The sequence below is a fragment of the Artemia sp. Qi Xiang Cuo genome, chromosome 13, assembly GCF_049724085.1.
Source record: "Artemia sp. Qi Xiang Cuo chromosome 13, ASM4972408v1, whole genome shotgun sequence".
Classification (NCBI taxonomy): Eukaryota; Metazoa; Arthropoda; class Branchiopoda; order Anostraca; family Artemiidae; genus Artemia; species Artemia sp. Qi Xiang Cuo.
Genome location: NC_142806.1, coordinates 70,618,228 through 70,639,594, shown reverse-complemented (window position 1 = coordinate 70,639,594; position 21,367 = coordinate 70,618,228). Strand labels below are relative to the sequence as shown.

At 36.5% G+C, this 21,367-nt stretch overlaps 1 protein-coding gene across 1 annotated transcript in view; it reads left to right on the top strand.

Moving 5' to 3' along the window:
- The first annotated feature begins 3,871 nt into the window (after positions 1 to 3,871).
- Positions 3,872 to 21,367, top strand: part of LOC148945604 (putative chitinase 2) — a 103,382-nt gene continuing 85,886 nt past the window's right edge. The window contains exon 1 of the mRNA XM_089099187.1: positions 3,872 to 3,991. Coding sequence (XP_088955313.1) covers positions 3,910 to 3,991 — 82 coding nt within the window. The 5' untranslated portion in view covers positions 3,872 to 3,909. The remainder of the gene's footprint in view (positions 3,992 to 21,367) is intronic.

Genomic DNA, 21,367 nt, shown 5'->3' with positions numbered 1-21,367 from the left:
ATGTAGGTTCCCGCCATATCAGTTCTGTTTTCAGAATAAAGCAGGGTGCGTTGATGCGCTTAGTGCTATTGCTAATGTCTTAATAGAGGCTGAACTGACCCAAGAGGGTCTCGTTCTAGCAGCACACGTTGTTAGGTGTGAATTTGACTCATTGGTACATGGAGCCATGCTCCTTCATATGGCAGGAAGAGGTGTTAATCCCACTATTATTTGTACCATGAGAAATCTATATTAGCGGCTTAAAGTACGCATCGAAATTAAAAAATACATTTAAGTTACCGGTATCCGATTCATCTAATATTTCACGTGCTCCATGAAATAGACTTTCTCGTCCCAGTAACCTACCGAATCTGAATGTTTTTTTTTCTGTTTATAAAGGTACGCGTCAAGGTGCTATCACTTCGCCTACTCTTTTTAACAACGGTGTCCTAGATACTCAATCAAAATGCATATCCTCATGCATCGACGCAGAACTAATGTGACACTTGTCTGTTATTCGAATGATGTCCTTAATCTTAGCAGGTCATTACAGCGTATTGAAGAAAACTTCAGCATACTCGATAGTGAATATTCTAAATTGGGGCTGGAATTTAAATCTGAGATATCCAAGATTCTTCTATTTAATTGGGGTAATTTGGGTCCCACAATGTCAGTCCAACTAGGACGTTCTTTAGGAAAGCCAGTTGAAAAACTTGTTTATCTTGGTCTATCAATTGGCCCATCCCTAAAGTAAACCCGTTCTCATAGTCCTTTTTTGTCGTTTTATCTATACTCCGTCTCTGTGTACTTTTGTATTGTATGACGGGTTAGAAATAAATGAATAGGTTAGGTAGATGGATGAATCCCAAAAAATAAAATAATGAGACTAGCAAGTTTTGAAGTTCTTCCAAGATCAATTTTCGAAGGACTTAGTTTTACAGATGACAGTGATGCTGAACCAAGTCTCGGTTGCTCAGTTTTTTGTTTGTTTGTTTTTTTCGCAGTGACTGTTATGCTGGAGTTGTAAAACAAGTCCGTGACAACGATACAATTGTTAAAGTGCAGTAGTTTAACTCTTTCACTTGTGAAACAGAATTGAGTAGTTGAGAGTTGAGCAGGTGAATAGTTTTTAGAACAAGTCCAATACTGCTTTGCAATAACATGCATTCACAAAGGCTTCTTCCATAGGAGGAGACATTCTCATTGCGAAGGGAAACTTGTTGGGTGAGAAAACATTTGAGGTAGTATCCAGTTCTATCGCTACTGCCACGAATCATTTTAATTCTAAAAATAGTTTTTTTTAGAACTTAAACACTTTAGTAAATATTTAAGAATATTTTTCGTCGATTATTTCGTCTACATTATTTTATTTTAAAGTGTCTTTTTTCGACATTGGGTACGAGTATCATGCCTTTAATAGGTTTCCCCCAATGTGACTATTTTGATGCCATCTATATGCAGGCAAACAATCAGTAATTCATTCAGTTAATCAATACGTAGGCATCTAATGAGCAGTTCATTCACAGAGGGGGTGATGGAGTAAAATTATCGTAAATGAAATATTGGAAATTGAGAATTTAAGTCAAAAGTGGGAATTCACTGAAAAATAAGTAAATTGTGGAATTCTTGTAAATGAAAAGTTCCTTGTCGGAATGAATTAAGCCAAAAGTTATTACATGCAGTCGTCAGATCAAAGTCCAATTTTTTATTTCAAAATAACACTTTGAAACTCGCTTTTACGGATGAAAACTTATACTTCCCTCCCTCTTATAAGTAGCACCCCAGGGATGGCTTTTGTCATCTCCCCCCTCGAATTGTTTACCCAGCCATTTTATATTGTTGTCTGTTTCAACTGTACTTAAATAATGCCCACGAAAAAAATAGTTCCGTCATTTAATTTATGTCAGGAAAATAATGGCAAACATTGTTCATCTCTTCCAGCCTGTTGCTGAAACTGGCACATAGGATTGTTCCACAATTGTTCTACAATTTACTTAATTTTTAATGAATTCCCACAATTCTTAATGTTTAACTTTTTCATTTACGGTAATTTTACATCACCCCCTAAGTAAATGAACTGCTCATTAGATGCCTGCATATGGATTAACTGAATAAATTACTGATGGTTTTCCCGCATATAGAATAGATGGCATCAAAATTGTCGCTGGTGGAAACCTATTAAAGGCGTAATTCTCGTATCCGATGTCGAAAAAAACTTTAAAATAAAATAATATAGAAGAAATAATTGACGAAAAAGTATTCTTAAATAATATGCATAAATACTTACCAAACTGTTTAACTTCTGAAAAGAAAAACATTTTTGCATTAAAATGATTCATGGCAGTAACAGCAGATCGGAATACCACCTCAAATGTATTCGAGCAAGTAAAAGAATTGTCAGATGAAGTCCAATTGTCTGTTGAAGTTCCAAAAATTACTCAAAGATAGGTTCAACGAAATAATCCGCCTCATACTACGCCTGAAGAATATTATCGATGTGCTGTTTTTCTACCTATACTCGAATCAGTCATAAGTGACTTAAAGAGCCAATTCTCAAGAGACACGCTGAACTCTTTCCGGTTAACCTTACTGCTGTCATCAAATATTATGAATTGTACTGATGATTTGCTGCGATCTTCCATCAAAGAGATCCCTAGCATGTACGGTCAACTTCTTGACTTAACCGTTCCGTCTACCAGCGCAACGCTCGTTTTGGCAGAAATGCATGTGTCGAGAAGTAGATCGCATCGGGTTAAAAGACAAGGAGGTATATTTCCTTGTTCAGCAGGAGAAACTGCCAAGGATTGTGACAGAGACCTATATCCTTGTGTCAGCTCACTTCTTGCTATTTTCACATCTCTTCCACTGAGCGTGGCATCTGCCGAGCGTAGCTTCTCAACCTTACGCAAACTTAAGACCTGGCTCAGAGCACAGATGGGGCAAACTAGACTCAGTGGCTTGTTCCTCCTTAATGTGCACTGTAAAGTTGATATCAGCATTGACAGGATAAGCGACAGGTTTGCGAACAGTGGAGCCAGGAAGCTCAAATTTTTCCTCTAAACAGTTGTCAGTTGATCAAGTACATTTTTTGTAAGCATTATTGTAATATATGAAAACCCCATTTTCGGTAAATAAGAGACCGACAGGGACACTTTAAACACGAAAAAAAATCAGCCTTGTTTGGCGACAAAAAGGACAATACCCCCACTCTTTTCGGTAAGAATCACCCCCCCCCCGTCCAGGCCGTACCCAGAGGGGAGGTTAGGAGGGTCTGAACCCCCTCCTTCCGAAATGTTTGTTTCACTCGTAAAAACGTAACAAAAATGGATATAAACATATTTTGTATGTGTTTTTTGAGGATTTTTGTTCAACCGATCCCCGGAAAAAAATATTTAAGTAAAGCCCCCTCCGAAAAAAATTCCGGCTACGCCCCCTCCCCCTAGAACAAAAGGCTGGATCCGCCCATGCATCCAGTTCGTCAGTTAATATAAATTTAACAAAATTGGGGGGGACAGGGGTCAAAAAGTATTTGTCAAAATCATCGTTTAAGAAAAGAAAATATAGAAAAGTCCATTTTTCAACGAAATTACTGAAAAAGGACCTATTTAAAATCTAGGGGGGGGGATATCCTGGGGGACTAATGGTCCCCTCTCAACAATTAATTCCACGGGTTCTGCCCCTGTACACACATTTCCTGCCATCATTTAAGTAGACTGCGGATCTATGTTTTTCACACAATGACGCAACGTTAAATTAACATGCAAAAAATTAGTCAAAATAAGGTAAAAAGTACCCTTTAAATGGGATGTACAATAACTGTGACACAATAATTCATCAAGCATTACGGATTGCTGCCTTAAGGACAAATTAAACCAGTTAGATCAGTCGGATACCCAAATAGATAGGCATTACGCCTCGTACCAGAAAGCAATGAAAACAATTTTGTTTATTTTTGTGTTTCTATTTTTGTTTAACTTGGGTTCTAGTCAAACTGTGGACATTTCTAAATCAGGTTAGTTTTATTACTTGGTATTGCTCTTTTGCATGGCCTCTTTGGAATTAAAAACTATGTTCCCATATATATATATATATATATATATATATATATATATATATATATATATATATATATATATATATATATATATATATATATATATATATATATATATATATATATATATCATGCTCTGAAATATAATGGTGCTACCCTAACAACTGCGTCCGATCCCTCTCCCCCTAATTGGGTATTGGCCGAGGGTATAAACCTAGAATTGGGGCTGTTGAGAAGGAAACATGTTAAAAAAAAAAATTCTTACTTGATAATATGCAGAAAAATTGTAGCTAACGCATTTTGACTGCAGTTCCACTATACTTTAACCCAAACCCCCTAATGTGCAAATCTATGACCCAAAACGGTACTTCTGTATTATACCGACCCCAGTGAAGTTAATCCTAATTAAGTGTACGAAAATATGATGAAAATATAAGACTTTAGTAACAGAACTATGGAAACTACGACAGAAAATTATGGAAATCAGGCCACCCAGAACGCACTATTTTAAATACCTAACCTGAATACCAAGTCCATATATCAAATATTTAATTAAAATATAGGCCTACCTACGTTGTAGTTTTATCTCACTGAGACAAAGCCAATTATCTCCGATTGCAGCGGAGAAACCGGTTTTTCTCTGATGAAGAACTTGAGTGGGGTGCTTATAATATACAAGTACCTCCAAAACACATATTCCCATGGATCTTGCCATGCGTCACTCTTGTTTCAACCTCTGTACCCGTAAATTGAATTAATGGTGAAAAAATCAAGAAACGGAAAAACACATGGGAAATATATAATATATGCTATATAATTGCTTTTTGGGGGGGGGGGGGTTGGTGGTAAAATATAGTGGAACTGCTGTCAAAGTGTGTTAACTAAACATATTCTACATATTATGAAATAACAATCGTTTTTTAATATGTTTCCTACTCAACAGCCCCAATTCTAGGCTAGCTAAAGGTCTTAAGTAGCTGCTATTCTAACGTTGGGCTCAACATTATTTAGTGTCATTTCGAGGTGGGAAAACTCTTTTATTGAATCAAACACAGTTGAATTTTTGTTTCGTTGAGTTAAGACTCAAATTCTGGGTTTTCGGTATAAGCCTAAATTAGGGGTTATTGAGAAGGAAACAAGTACTTGTCTATTATATAAAACACACTCGAGAAGTGAAGTTTGGTTGATGCTAATGAAATAAAACAAAATAGGATGAAAATATAATAGTTTAGAAACCATCTCGGGCTATATAGTTGCACATTAGGGGGTGGGGTGGGGGTAAAGCATAGCATATATTAAATACGTAGCCTAATCTAACCTTACCTAACCTAGCTACCGTTTAGTTCCCCTAAACCACAAAAAACTAAAGTTTAAATCTTTGTCACGGAGTGAGCAACACCTCACAAACCTGTTTATCAATAGCAGCTTTTAGATTTCGATGCAATCGTTCATCGCGCACTTACCGGATTCTAGACAAGTACCAAAAAATATGATGAAAATAGAATACTTTATTAGAAAAATTGTGAAAACTACAACTTGGAAATATGCTCCCAGAACGCAAAAATGTCCTCAAGAATCGCGTTAAAATGAAATCCACCTTCTGCCTGTACTGCCGCCCACCACATTTACTCTACTAAGTATGAATGTAAGTGATCGCAGGATATACCTTGGCGCCGTTTGTTCGTCCACTTCACGGAACCCCACATTCTCTCTACTTTTTGGCTAGAGGCGCCGGTTTTACTTTTGGAAACCACGTATTGACACGCAAATTGACGGTTTTCAAACTTGGCCTAGTGTTACACTTCCAAAAATGTTGCTTCTCGTAAGAGTACAAAGTCACGGTGTGCCCATTGACGCAGTGTTTTTGGCAATAGCCCCTTATCCTGGAAAAACATAATTGCCTGTTCTTTGGTCGTTTTCAAATCCTAATTATTAATTTGAACATCCCTATTGAGACACTGTATTCTATCACTAGTCAAAGCAAACTAACCGATGTCCTCAAGAATCACGTTAATAATGAACTAAAATGAACTAGGTCAAGAACCGCGTTAATAATGAACTTTTCTTTCTCTTTGGGATGGTTAGCCGACACCGAAGCTCCCAATTTAATAATTCACAAATGACCTTCACAATTTTACTAATAAAGTATTCTATTTTTGTCATATTTTATTGTCACCAAACTTTACTTCTCGAGTGTGTTTTATATAATAGACACCAGGAAACATGGTAAGAAAACAGTTCTTACTTCATAATATGCGGAATAATCATAGTTAACACATTTTGACTGCAACTTCGCTTTAATTTACCCCCAACCCCTCTCCCCCTAGTATGCAATTATATAGCCTGAATTATATATTTCCCATTTTTTCCGCTTCTTGATTTCACAGTTGGTTCAATTTACTGGTACATGGGTTGAGAGGTTCCTCCTCATTTTGAATGCATGGCATCATGGGCAAACGTAGCTTCTTTTCTAGGGGGAGGGGGGGGCATCCCATTCTGTGATGAAGGGTGGGGGGCTGAAGTTATATTGGCAGTTCACAAAAACTTACATTGCCAGCAAGTTCTATTATACCTATGAAATCTTTATTAATAACTAATCACCAAAAATCATAAATCATCAATAATATTCAGTATTAATCAATCTCCTTGGATTACAGCCAAATTGTTCCAATATATTATGGATATTTGCTTCTTGTTTAACTTTCATTCTGTCATTCCAGCTGTTTCAACCATCTACCTTTTGTCGACTGCTTTTTTAAACATATACCTTTTTTCAACTGCTTTTTCAACTATATCCAATGTAAATTTGCCGTTGTAGGGGGGGGGGCAGCTGCCCCACCTTCTGTACGCCCATACATGGCATGGCAGAATAACATGTTTCCTTCTCAATGCCCCCTTATGCTAAGCTTATACCCTAGTTTTGTGCTCTGCGTGGCTAAAATTTATTTACAATTAAATAATATTAAGCTTATAGCCTCGTTTGTTTGGATTTAGTGTAATATAAACATATGTTTTAATTATTGCGTTTAAGCAATAATGAATATTTCATTTTTAAAAATACAGGGAAAGTAGGAAGAGGAAAATTGGTTAAAGTTGAATGATTGATAGTAAACGTTGTAAATTAAGGATTCCTTTGTGGTATTCAGGAAAAAAAAATGGCAGTTGTGCGCCAACATTCGTCCTATGAAGGAAACACGATAGTATGAAAAAACCATTACAATTACACTCCTCTTTACTTTCACTTCATATCTCACCATTTAATCTTTCCAAATATAAGGGTCACGGTACTTGTTGATTATGCGGAACACACTCAAGAAGTGAAGTTAGGTTCAGTGAAATATATCAAAATCTGATGATAATAATAATATCATACTGCGCCGCTGTACTATCTTTAACACACGCGAGAAGTGAAGTTTGGTTAATGCTAATGCAATAAAACAAAAAGGATAAAAATATAATAGTTTAGAAACAAATTTCGGCTATATATTTGCACATCAGGGGGGGGGGGTGGGTGGGGGTAAAGCATATCATATATTAAATACGTGTCCTGACCTAACCTAGTTACCTTTTTTTGCCCCCTAAACCCCCAAAACCAAAATTTTAAATATTGTAAACGCAGCGATAAATCACGGTTTGCAATCCCCAGCATAGGAAATCTCCGTTGAAAAAAACCTGTTTGACTAGTTTCTTTAGCATCTTCGCTGTACAATATCGCGCATGTGTTACAGGTAATACAACAGTACTTATAATACTTTAGAAACAAAATTTTGGAAACTATGACAAAGAGTTATGGAAAGCAGGCCGCCCAGAACGCGTTATATTAAATACCTAACCCCCCAACTCACCGCAGCACCAAGCCGCCTGAGGCCAACACAGCTACGCACGCTCCTCCTCCACCCCAATCTATTCAAAGCCTCCCTTTTTACACCCGCCCACGAAGTTCCCATTTCCTTTAAATCTTTCTTTATGACGTTCTCCCACCCCAGACGGGGACGACCTGCTTTCCGTTTAGCCCTAGATGGTTGGCCGAAAAGAACAATCTTCGACAATCTGTCATCCTTCATCCGCACAACGTGTTCTAGCCACCTCAACCTTTCTTTCATTTTAGCCCTAGAGATCGGTATTGAACCACATTTTTCGTATAGCCTATTGTTTGAAATATAGTCGGTCAGCCGGGTACCCAGAACAATCCTTAAGCAATTTCTCTGGATAATATCTAGCAAATATTCATCAAATTTTCGGAACCCCCATGCTTCAAAGCCTTGTTTGACCACTGTCATCAATTTAGCTTCTAATATTCTAATCTTGGTTTGCAGACTCATCTTCCTATTGCTCCAGACTTTTTTTTAACCGGGAATAAACGCCCTGAGCCTTGGCTATTCTACTTTTAACATCTTCACTGCTCCCACCATCTTTACTAATAATACTACCAAGGTAAGTGAAACTGCCCACCTGATCAATCTTTTCATTACCCAATGTCACCTTTTCATCTTCACTTATTCCTAGCCTTAGTGACTTAGTCTTCCTAACATTAATTTTCAAACCAATTCTAGCATCCTCAACCCGCAAAACCTCTAAAACTTCATTCATTTCCACTCACTTTCATCTAGGATGCTTAAATCATCAGCATAATCCAAGTCCAGGAGACTTTTTCTCCCCATTTGATTCCGTGGTCTCCCATTTCCTTACCTGTGCTCCTTAAAACAAAGTCCATCAAAATAATCCATATAAAGGGGGATAGAACACAACCTTGCTTAACTCCTGATTTAATATAAAACCAGCTGCTAACCTCATTTCCCTCCTTAGCCGCAGCAGTGTTATTCTCGTTAATAGCACTAATCATTTTAATGTATTTGTCTGGTATACCATACAAGGATAAAACCTTTACTAAAGTTCTTCTATCAACAGAATCGAACGCTTGCTCATAATCTATAAAGCTGAGGACCAAAGGTGTTTGACAACTCAGGCACTTCTCAATTATTAGCCTAAGAGTGAAAATTTGGTCGATACATCCTCTACCTTTTCTAAAACCGCACTGCTCTTCTCTTAAGAATTTGTCTACTGAATCTCTCAGTCTAAAAAGTATCATATTACTAAGTAATTTACTACCTACAGAGACCAGACTAATGCCTCGATAATTACTACACTCACTTTTGTCACCTTTCTTATAAAGTGGCTTAATTAAGGTTTTCATAAAATCGTTAGGTATCTCATCGAGCGTAATGCTTGAGTGTGTCCCGTTTAATTAACAAGTATCACGTCACTACCGTTACAATTGCGCCCCACTCCCCAATCCCTAGTAAAAACCGATACGTCCCTATGCAGTAAATAAAACTCCACAAGAAAACACTATAAGAATAAAGGATACTTGGGCATTATATGGGCAGTTACAAGGAAACCAGTCACGAAAAACCCGTTTTGACGGGTTAATTCAAGACATCGCTATAGAGTAATGGAATGCATAGCATGGTTTTCATTGCGTATACGATATTTAAACTGTTATTTTTTGGGGGTACAGGGGGGGGGGTACCTAGGTTAGGTTACATATTTAATATATGCTATGCTTTACCCCCACCCCCTTAATGTGCAAATATATAGCCCAAATTTGTTTATAAACTATTATATAAGTAGTGTCCTAGGTGCTGATCTGAGGGGATATTGCATAGTGCGGTCAAGCACGCTATATTATGGAACTAGATATTCAGAGACGAGATCCTATAGAGTGACCAGACAGGTTTCTGATTTAACACCCATTGCACTGGACCAATCAGAGACAAGGAATAAAGACGGTACTCCATATACAGTGCAGTTTCAACGGGACATGACTTACCACAGACAGGTATCAATTACCGCGCCGGGGACATAACTTACCAGACAGGTTTTTCTATGGGTCAGTACCCATAACTGAAGACCATGGTATAACGTATTCAAAGGTTTAATTAACTTTCTGTAAAAATATTAGTTTCAACTGAAGGCTAAGATAATCGTGTTTTTTCGTAAAAATTAATGTGCAATAACTCTTTCTATATCAGTTTTAAAAAACAACTCGAATAGATAGCCTTTATTGTTTAATTATTAGTATTCAAATGGATAGCACCCAGATATTTCTGGTAAGTGAGTATTTTTATTCTTGTTTTATAACGATAAATAAAAGTTCAAATAGGGATAAAATCCTTTTAATAGACAGTGATGATAATAACAGTGATAGAAATTCACAAAAAGACCAGATATTTCGGTCACATATACAGTGACCGTCATTAGTAGTAAAACTTTACAAATAGGGATTAGTAGTTTTATAAAAAAAAAACTTTTTTCCTTTACAGCTAACTTTAACTATCTGCAATATGGGCTTTCTGATTGACAGCCGACTACATATCTACCGCAAAATTCACATGCTTTGTAACAGCCGTTCAGATATAAAAGGCAATTTGGGTAAAATGCGTCTTAAGTGCTTTGCAAAAATATTGCTTATTTGAGGTTAAAAATTGATTAATGAGCAATGCGTGTCCTTTAAAAATGCAGAATATCTTTAACGTGTTGGGGTGGAGGGGGCTTTCGTATTATAGAGGGGGGGGGGTTGAGGATGATTAGTATTCTGAATAAAAATCTAATGGAACTAATATTCAAAATTGTGTTGTTTTCATGCATATCGTATTTGAAATATAGATAGGTTAGGGGTCCATCTTTGACTAGCAAAATTCGTTCTTTTTATATGAGCTTGAGCAAATGGAATTTAACCCTATAAGTTTTAAATCGTGTTTATCATAATTGAAAAAGCATGCATCTTTTTTGTTTTATCATGTTTCGTGGGAGATTATCTCATGTTTCTTTTTTATGAGTTCAAGCAGATTTGAAATTATGACGGAAATAATTTATCCCCGTAGTTTTAATTGTGTTTTTTCCTACTTGAAAAGGAATACATTTTTTCTTTTATCCTGCATGATGAAAAAGAGACTACTAGCCCTATCTATGGAACTACCTGACGAAAAAATACTGAAAATTAATTTTTATTCAAGGAGATTCATGGTCAAAGTCACTCCGAGCAAAAAAGACCAATGGTTGATGACAGATCTATCACGCATGACGTGGACTTAATTAGATCAATGAACATGGCCAGGAGGAGTGTAGTCACCTATGCACCTCCATCTCATAGCCAGGATATTTCTGAACATTTACCTACAATTCCTTTCGTAAGTGTTTTTATCAGATAGTTACGTATATTAGGTTGGAGTAATTGTGGGGGGAGGGGGAAAGAGGAGGGTTGGAGAGGGTGCAAAAAACCCTATTTCTATTCTACATAAATGAAAAGCATTAATAACCCCCTTTTTTATTCAAGTTTATAATCATTTGCAATTTCGCATTGAGAATAGACGAATGCTATAACATAAAATGTAAGAAAAAGTATCAGTTTGCAAAAATATCACTTATTCGAGACTTAAAATCGATTTATGAACATGTGTGTCTTTAAAAATGCAGAATATCTTTAACGTGTTGGGGTGGGGTTTGGTATTGAGGAAGGGTGTGAGGATTATTTATATTCTGAGTAAAAATCTGACGGACCTAATATACAAAATTGTGTTATTTTTGTATGCACATCGTATTTAAAATATAGATAGGTCCTCCTTGGACTAGCCAAATTCTTTCTTTTTATATGAGCTTGAGCAAATGGAATTTAACCCCATAAGTTTTAAATCGTGGTTATCATAATTGAAAAAGCCTTGGACTAGTATAATTTTTTCTTATTATATGATTTACGATCTTGAGCAAATGGAATTTAACGTCGTGAATTTTAAATCGTGTCTTTCAAAATTGAAAAAAAGCAGCTCTATATATTAAGTCATGGTGTACTTGTAGAAAAAAAGAGGAGGGGCGAAAAAACAGTATTTCCATTTTACATGGATGACCGTAGAGGTGATTAATAATTAATTTTTTGACTTTATAAAATAGTGGATATTCCACATGGAAAATAAATCCTGTTTTTATAGATTAACATTGATGAACTATCGATTTTTCCACCAGCTCAAGGAACATTTATTGTCAATGAGTCTACACCATTATTAACACCACCAATGGATTTTCAGGAGAGTGCAGTAGTGGATATTGCTTTAGAATGGCAAAGTGACTTCTTAAATAATTTTTTTGGGGATATAGCTAGCCTAGAGGACCTAACTTGAGACATAGACATGAATGAGGACTCGGAATGGACAAATAGGTTTATGAAGGATTATTTAAGTGATATCCCCCTAACTGCATCTAAACCGGGTTCGCATGCTAATATATATAATAAAATTGTCTCACAATACAATGCTGGCTGGCTTGATCAAATATCCCCAAACACGCTTGAAGGTATCCTTAGTTAATTGGGTGATTTTACACCGTGCCCCACGCCCACTATTGCAATTGAACAGACTGGTTGTGGTGCTATTGAATCGGGTGATTTTGTGGCATCCCCACCCCCACTATAGAGTTTGACCAGAGTAGTAGTGATGATAGTGAAACATTAGCATCATCAGTAGATACACTACCAGATTTTTTATTGTCTAACTCTGCCTTGCATCATACTAATGTATACACAGCCACTTACGGTGACCCCTTTAATTCTTTAACGTCAGGGGGTATACTAACAGACCCCCTGTCTATTACTCATTCCTATGTTAACACGTTTCGAGCTCTCCTTGGACAACAGATGCGGGTGTGGGGAGGGAGGGACAGTTTAAAAGCGTCAATAGCACTAAAAATATATTTTTTTAAATGAAAATGCGAGCGAACTTTATTTAATATATTTAAATACAGAAATGCTGCCAATTCGCCCATATTTGGCAAATAATAAGGAGTTTTTTTTGGATTGGGTCAACAGCATCGTAACTAAACTGGATAATTACAATCAAGGGGTAGCGGGTCGATTATTTTATTCATAGAAAATTTAAACGTTAATATTTGTAGATTCAAAAACGATTTTATTTTAAGAGGGGGAATTGGGCATATTGAATTAAAATATTCAGATTTAGACGGTTGTCAGGGAATACAACGAATCTGTTTCGATGCGAGGCTACAGTGTTTCAAGTATGCATTTTTGATTGTGGCCTTTCGACCCCTGAGTGAAAATGCTTCTAAGATCACGTTGGACAAATTGGCAGCTAATGGGGACGGGTCAAAGTTTCCTAAAGTAGATTTATATTGTTTAAATGGTCAATTTCCCGTAACATTAAAAGGGATAGATACTTTTGAGCGGGCCAATGAAAATTTGAAGATTGGTGTTACGGTTTTACAGTATGAAACAGAATTTGAGGAGACTCAGCGCTCTAATAAAAAGGGTGTAATATTTCCAGTGAGGGCTTTGTCTATTGAATCAGTGAAGCGTTGGGCGTGGCTTCTATACCCGCCTCCTTCAGCGCCTGATTTAATTGGACATTTTAATCCAATAACCGATATTATTAGGGTTTCAAGTGAGGGTAAAAAACACGAGAGACGCTACTTTTGTCCAACATGCCTGTCCCAATTTTACAGTGATTTAAAGCTAAAGATTCATATGAAACATTATAAACGCCATGGGTATTAGTCTTTGAAAACGGTTAGCGGAGATAGAGCGATCTGTGTTTTAGGAATATCCAGAACTCGCTCCTGCAGAGCAAAAAAATCGTTTTGGACTGCAGTCTAAACTCTCAGACGCGCGCAATTCATCAAATCCGAATCATGTTAAGATACATGAGGCCATTGGGTTCTCTTACGCTCTAGCTCCAAGTGACTCTAGTAATATCATGCAAGTGATGGATGTAGTTAAGTTGTTGGGTGGGGAAGACTGCATTCGCACGGCATTGATCAGTCTGATTAAAACAGCGAATGGCGCAATTTCTCGCATACGCTACACACACTTTCCAATGATTCTATTATCAGATGACAAATTGATCATTGAAAGTCTTAAAATATATTTGGTCTTTAAGGCTGAACTTGATGATAGTGCTTGGAGAAGGGAGCTGAGGCTTAACCATTAACATTTGTGACAGGAAGTTTCTTCGGTAGGGGGTATATCTAGAGGGATGACATATCAATTATGCAATATAAAACTTTGTTAGAAATATTTCGTACTGGTTCTTATACACAATTCCAATTACGATATAAAGTTTATTTTACCGGCGTTGTTCCGCATGGCCAGGGGGGAGTTGTAGATAGCGCATGGGTAGATGGTTCTTTTTCCTATAATATCGTACCCAAATCATTGAAGAAACTGCTGCTGCTAGAGTTCCTGTGGAAAACAGTTGACAAGGGTAACATGTGCCTGAATAAAATCCGTTTTTTAAGACTCTCAGTTTCTGCCCCAAGTCTCTAAAGAAATTGATTCAGGTACAGAAAAGCGACAATTTTTATAGTTTCCTCCTCCTTAAACAGCGCTTCCCCGACGATGAAATGTATGATTTATTAACGTGTAAGGGCATATACGTATATGATTACTACAAATCTACCTCGAGGCTAGATTAGGTGTCATCGCCGCCTATCAAAGCATTTTACAATTCCCTTACGTTCAGTCAATGCACCACTGGTGACTATGAATTTACCAAGAGGGTTGGGCAAAGGAAGGGTGTAAAAAGGGGTGGGATTATTGTAAACTGTACTTGGATAGTGATTTATTTACTCTTCTAAACATTGTTTGCAAGAACACGGATAAAATCTATTGGGAATTTGGGTTGGATTTAGGGTATTATTTTTCTACTCCTCGTATGATGATGGATGTGATTCTTAAAACCAGAAAAGAAAAAACGCATCTGATCACAAACATGGATAAGCACCTGTATTTAAAAAGATGAATTAGCGCAGGGTATGTTTTTCATGGGGACTGCATCTTGATAACGGATATGACTAGACAATACACCGATGAAAAGTCATATGCAGTTTTTTTGGATATGAATTCCCTTTATCCGTGGGCGATGTCTCACTACTGTTCGCGATGTGGCAGTTACAAATGGCTTAACAATCCTTGTGCTTCGAGTTTCCCCAACATTGCTACCGTTGAGGAGAATGGGGTGCAAGGGCTGTTTTTTGAAATTGACGGTGAAATACCCATGGAAATCCATGACTCGGTAAAAGACTTTGTTTTCCCGTGCATAAATAGACCGGTGGGTAAGGACCTCTGAGTACCTACAATTTATCTTTCGTAGAGGATGAGAGTATGCACTGGGTGCCTTCAAAGCACAAACTTATTGCTGACCTTAACCCGAAACAGAATATCGTTGTTGATCACGTGCTATTGCGATGGGTGGAGTCGAATGGTTTCAAAGTCACAAAATTCATAGAGCCCTCCAATTTGATCAAAAGCCTTACATGAAAACGTTTATTGACACCTTTGTCAGTAAACGTTCCCAAGCGAAAATGAACGTAGAAAAAAAAATCTATAAGCTCATTTTGAACTCAGCCTTTGGTAGAATTTGCGAAAGCGTACGAAACAGAAGTCGCTGTGACATTGTAACCAACCCCAAGGATTGTGCTCGAATCATCGCCGATCCGAACGTCACATCGCAAGAAAAGAAACTTTATGTTAAATAAAAATATTGCAGGCGGGAGTGCAATAATGGAAATTTCAAAAAAACTCATGTTGTCATTTTATTACAATGTATGCAAGGTGCAATGGACGATTAAGCAACAAGTTCAAGTTCACTGTGGAGACACTGATTCACTCCTGTTAAAAGTTGAAACTGAAAATTTTTTGAATGATTTGGAAAATGGAGAGTACATTAGATCTTGGATGATCTAAACCAACTGGAATGAATTCCTCTATCCAGAGCTAGTGACACGCCAGGCACCAAATCAATTGTTCATGTTAGAATCTGAAACGGGAAGTGACCTGATATCCAGTGGTGTGTTTCCTGGGCCGAAGGTATACTTTGTGGAAACGCACAACAAGGATATCAAACAAGTTTGCAAGGGGATGCCTACACACTTTGTAAAAAATAATTTCAATATGAGTGTTTATAGAAGATGTGTAGAACTCAGTTTAGTCCCAAGAGCGAAAGTAATGGTGATTCTCTCTTTACAATTGAAAAACTACACAGTTTGAGTTGAGAAAAACGTCATGTCGGCCATATCAGACAGTGTTTATGTACCTGTGAATGGTGTGATGTTACTTCCACATGAACACTACAATTGCAGGTCGAGCTTATTGTATGTATTACATAAAACAAATCAATCCGAATAAATTAACTTAAATTCATTCATAATAAAAGGTGGGTGGTGGATGGTTTTTGGGAAACTATTTTTTTTCTTTTTTTTATCAAAATTTATAAATGTTCAATATATGCTTATGCAAGGCAGAGTTATTTCTTCGTAATTTAATGTTCCCGGTCTGGCCCGGCCCGCTGCAGCGGGTCTCCCGCGCTTTCCGGTTTGGCCTTTGGCCGTCGCACTGGCCACCTCGGCCTTTGGCCGACGCAGCTACCCCCCTCTGGGGGTAGAGGGACTCCATTTCAAATTAAAAATGATGTTTATTAAATGTATTGTATTTATTTATAAATAAAATAAATAAAAAATGATATTATTTTAAGTGTATTATTGTTTAATAAACAAGTGTTTTTTTCCTAGTGCTTATTTTAAATAAATGTTGTTTTTGTTTTTGTTATAAATAAATAAATTTAAAAAATCTTGATTATGTGTATATATTAATAAAAAGTGCTTTTTTCTAATTGCATTATTATTTGTAAAGTGCTGCTTTTATGTTAAAAATAAAATAAAATCTAATTCTTTATTGGTTTTGTTCTTTTAACGGAGTAGTAATAGGGAAATTATTTAGTCATTAGACATCTATAGTTTACAGTTACTTGTAAGTGAGCTGTTGAAGCGAAATGCAATATGTATCAATTTAAAACACCATTCAGATTATTTCTGTGTGGACCATCAATGTCAGGCAAAATGAGACTCTTAACTAAAATGATTAAAAATTGTAATAGAATGTTTATGGAAAAGGCGAAAAAATATTTAATTGTTACAGTATTTGGAAGGGGTCATACAATAAAATTAAAGCTATTGATACATCGGGGGTGGTGCAGGTACAGTTCATACAGGGACTTGATGTTTTCGACATCATTGAACCAAACTCTTGACTGATTATTGACGATTTAGCTGAATCCACTGAATAATGGTCCCAGGAAATGCTATAATGTTTACTCTTCGCTCACATCATGACCAGATTTCCGTTACTCTAGTTCTACACAATCTCTTTCATCAGAGCAAATGTATGCGAAAACTCGCTTTGAACTTTACCTACTATATCATCTGTAGAATTGTTCGTGATTCTAGCGCGCTAATAACTCTCAATAAACAAATATATCTCTGCTCTCCAAAATGTCTATTTTCAGCGTACAATCAGGCATCAAATAAACTCTATGGCTACATTCTATTGGATCTCGATCAGAATACACTTGAGGAATTGCGTGCAGTCACAGATATTTTTGACAGTGAATTTACAGTATATCTTCCCATGTACAGTAAAAAAGACTATTTTTTGCCATCATGACACTGAAAAAACTACATAAAAATATACATTTATTTTTCTTTCCAAGCACTTCAAAACCACCACTTAGAAAAGCCATACTCAAGCATGGTATTGACAAAGAATTCATTTATCTAATATCTGAACTTTGTTTAAATTTAACCGAGGGCAATCTTCAATTGCCAGAAATAGTTAAGGAACAGGCAAAGCAACATCATTCCATTGTACCTGCCTTGGCCTGTAAAAAGAGAGGAATTTTTTTTTAAAAAAGATGTCTTTTTCAAGCGAGTGGTAGCTTTTTTACACTTTTACTGCCAATAATTGCAGGACTTGTAAACAGTTTTCTCTAGATGGCTAAACCCTATAAATTGACTCCAATAGAACTTGCTCTTTCACCTGTGAAACTTTTCGAGGAAAACTGAGTCAATGCATTGACAATGAGAATACTGGTGATGATAAACAACTACTTTTACTTCGAGATACAATTCACCGAGTGGACAAACATAAGCCCTATCGTGCGAAACCAGTCAATGTGAGTGTCATTGACCACAAAAAAGAAACATCTCTTCCGGATTCTTCTGCTGGAACACAGTTAAAGAAGGAGGAGGAGGAGGAATTAGTTCAATAGTGCCGAGCATTGACAATCTAATCCCATGATCATATATTGAGACTATTGCATGAACTACGGAACATCCTATGGAAAGCGGACGAGATCCTAATTATCCTTATAGAAAAGGGAAAGAAAATGCTTGTAAAGAAAAAGGCTATGATCTTTACTTGATTTCATCCATTATATAGTTACAAATCGTATAAAACTTTTATTATTTGACACTCATCTATAAAACTTTTTAAATACAATAAACTTCCCCAAAAGTCTTATTAGCAATAGGCAAATTCTAGAAGAATTTAAAGAAAATTGTTCCATCGTCATCATCATTAACATTGAAACAAGAAAAAGAAGAAGAAGAAACGGGTGAAGACTTTAAATCAATCTTGGAAAATACTAGCACACTTAGTGGAAAAATTGATTTGACGATGACGATGACGAGGAAACCGGTGGTAGCTAGACAAACGTGAAGACGTATTCATATCAACTGAACATCACCATCATCATCCACTAGTATACAAAAGGGTACTGGACATTACACTACGTGTTTAAGTTCAAAATGGTTGAAGTTCTGAAATGTTTTTATGAAAATATTTGTGAAGTGGGAAGTTTAAGTTCCCCCACCACTCTCTCTAAGCTCACTGCCGTTTACATTAAAATTTTACAAGAGTATCTAAAAATGAATCAAGTAACACTCTACATCAAAGTCACAGGCTTCGTGCAAATTATTATTCAAAAACTAAAGCCTTTTTCCCATTGCACATAATGCAAGCAGATCTCTTAACTCTAGATTAGATACAAAAGCGTCACAATACCCCATACATGTACATTCTAATTGCAATCAGTATTTTTAGTCGCTATGCGTTTGCCATTCCATTGCGGGCAAAGAGAGGTGTTGAAGTTGCTCAGGTTACAGAAAGTATTCTTAAAATTTGTATAAAAAAATTCAAACGGATCGGGGTAGTGAATTTGTTTATCCACATGTCGAAAATGTACTAATGAAATATAATACAATGCTCTATCATAGTCATAGTCCTATAAAGGCTGTATTGGCCGAACGATAGATAAGAACTATTCGACTTCTAATTTCAAGGTATTGTACATTTAAAAATACGCCTGCTTTTATTCATGATTTAGATAAAGTCATGTTGATTTATTATCAAAGACCCCATCGATCATTGTCCAACTCAACCCCAACGGAAGTTCATTATGATGATCATAATACATTTGATACTTTTCTTAAACAGTATTCCAATGAAATGATCGTGAAGAAAAAATTAATTTTGGTGATACTGTTCAAATTAATTGAACAAGTATTATTTTTGAAAAGGGCAATTACTTATGGTCCACTGATCTTTTTAAAGTGGCAAAAATCCTAGAAACCAAACCCATAGCTTATTGTCTACGATACACCAAAAAGGAAGAGATTCTTGGTGGCTTTTATGACTATGAACTGCAAAAAGTTAAAAATAATAGTGAAATTTATCAAATTGAAAAAGTATTAAAGAGCCGTACTCACATGGGCAAGAAAAACGCACTTGTTCGTTGGCCATGATACAGCTCTGATTTTGATTCTTGGATCGGTGGTGAGACATTAACAATGCCCAATGATTTTTATGTAACATTTGTTTCCAACGTCTCCGATCCCCTCTACAATGAGTTCATTAAAACAATTGATTATTGGACGAAACTCTCCCCCACCATCAAATTCGATGACGGAAATTATGAAGTTGGTCTTGTCGATTGAATTCTCAAAAATACATATAATTACCTGAGAAAGGATCGTGTGTATGAGATAAAAATTATACCATTCGATTGGTCACTCTTTGTCGGGTATGAATGGGTTGAATCACTTCACATGGGTTAAATCTGGTGAATATCCCCATGTCACACTGAAATACAAAGAATATGGTAGTATGAGTGATTTGTGTCGTACAATCAATGGAAAAATCTCATCTCGTAAGAAAGGTTCATTCCATTTTAATTATTCAGTGGAAAACGATAGGATTTACATTAGCTCGCCTATTGACAAGGAAATTATTAATATTAATGGCAATCTTAGAGAATTTATCGGCTTCAAACAGAATAGTATCAGTGGTAAGCGCGCTGGCAGTATTAGTGGGATGGCCCAAATTATTGTTGCAAATTATCCACGTTGTTTTGCATCGGACTCTCGTATGTATCTTTATGTATGCTTTGTGGAAACATCGAGAGTTGGCAATTCAAGTGTCCCCCTCCTACGTGTTCTTGAACGAAAAACAACCCATGAACATGTGTATCACTATAATATAAAGCATCTTCAGTTGTTCCTGTAAACATTTCACGTTTGAAACTCTGTCAGTTAACGCTAAGAATTGGATTGGGTGATCATCTAGCAACAACAAAAGGTTTAGCTGTGATTACATGTCATTTTCGACCCATCTTTACCTCAGATGAACAATAGAAGAATTCCATTTTTCTGTCCTGATATTGACTGCTCTGTTGGTGCTCCAAGTCCTCGTCAAATAAGTCATGGATTGGACTTTTACAAGGGGCGTACTACAATGTCTGTCTATGGTCTTGGTAGTTGGTTTGCTAGGCTATTTCGTTCTGCACTACCCCTTGAAAGAAAATATCTTGTACCTGCTGCATCAAATTTTGCTGCCTCAACACTTTTGGACTGGGGATTGGGTAAAGATTTCAACGAGAGTGTTAAAGAAAATATTATATCTTCAACAAGAGCCGTTGGTGAGCAATTAAAATCTCAGTAAAATGGGAAGGGGTTAAAAAGGGTGCGTGGTCATCATTCACTCATCAGTCTCTACGAAGGTTGGAAGCGAAAGACATCAACAACGACTTTGAGGAATAAAAGGAAGAAGACCAATAAGTAGAAGAAAAAGATTGTTAGATCAAAGAAGGATTTCTTATCATAAGATGACCTATCTCCCCCACAAAGCATCGCATCCATCAATCAGCTCCTCATTGAATCTATTCAATGCTGAAAATGTTGATGTCAGTGTCAAGTATGGCTACTATGAACAATTTTATCCTAAACGACCCATCTCGGAAAATTTACACTTTCAGATATTTTCCAATGAAGACTATTTCCTTGATTTATCATCAACATTTATTGATTTAAATGTTGCGGTGAAGAAAAAGTCAGACAATGCAAATCCCAGTGCTGCCGATGGTCCGTCCTATGAAAACTGTATCCTACAAAACTTGTTCAAACAAATTAATGTATTCATTAATGAAAACATTGGTGAGCACT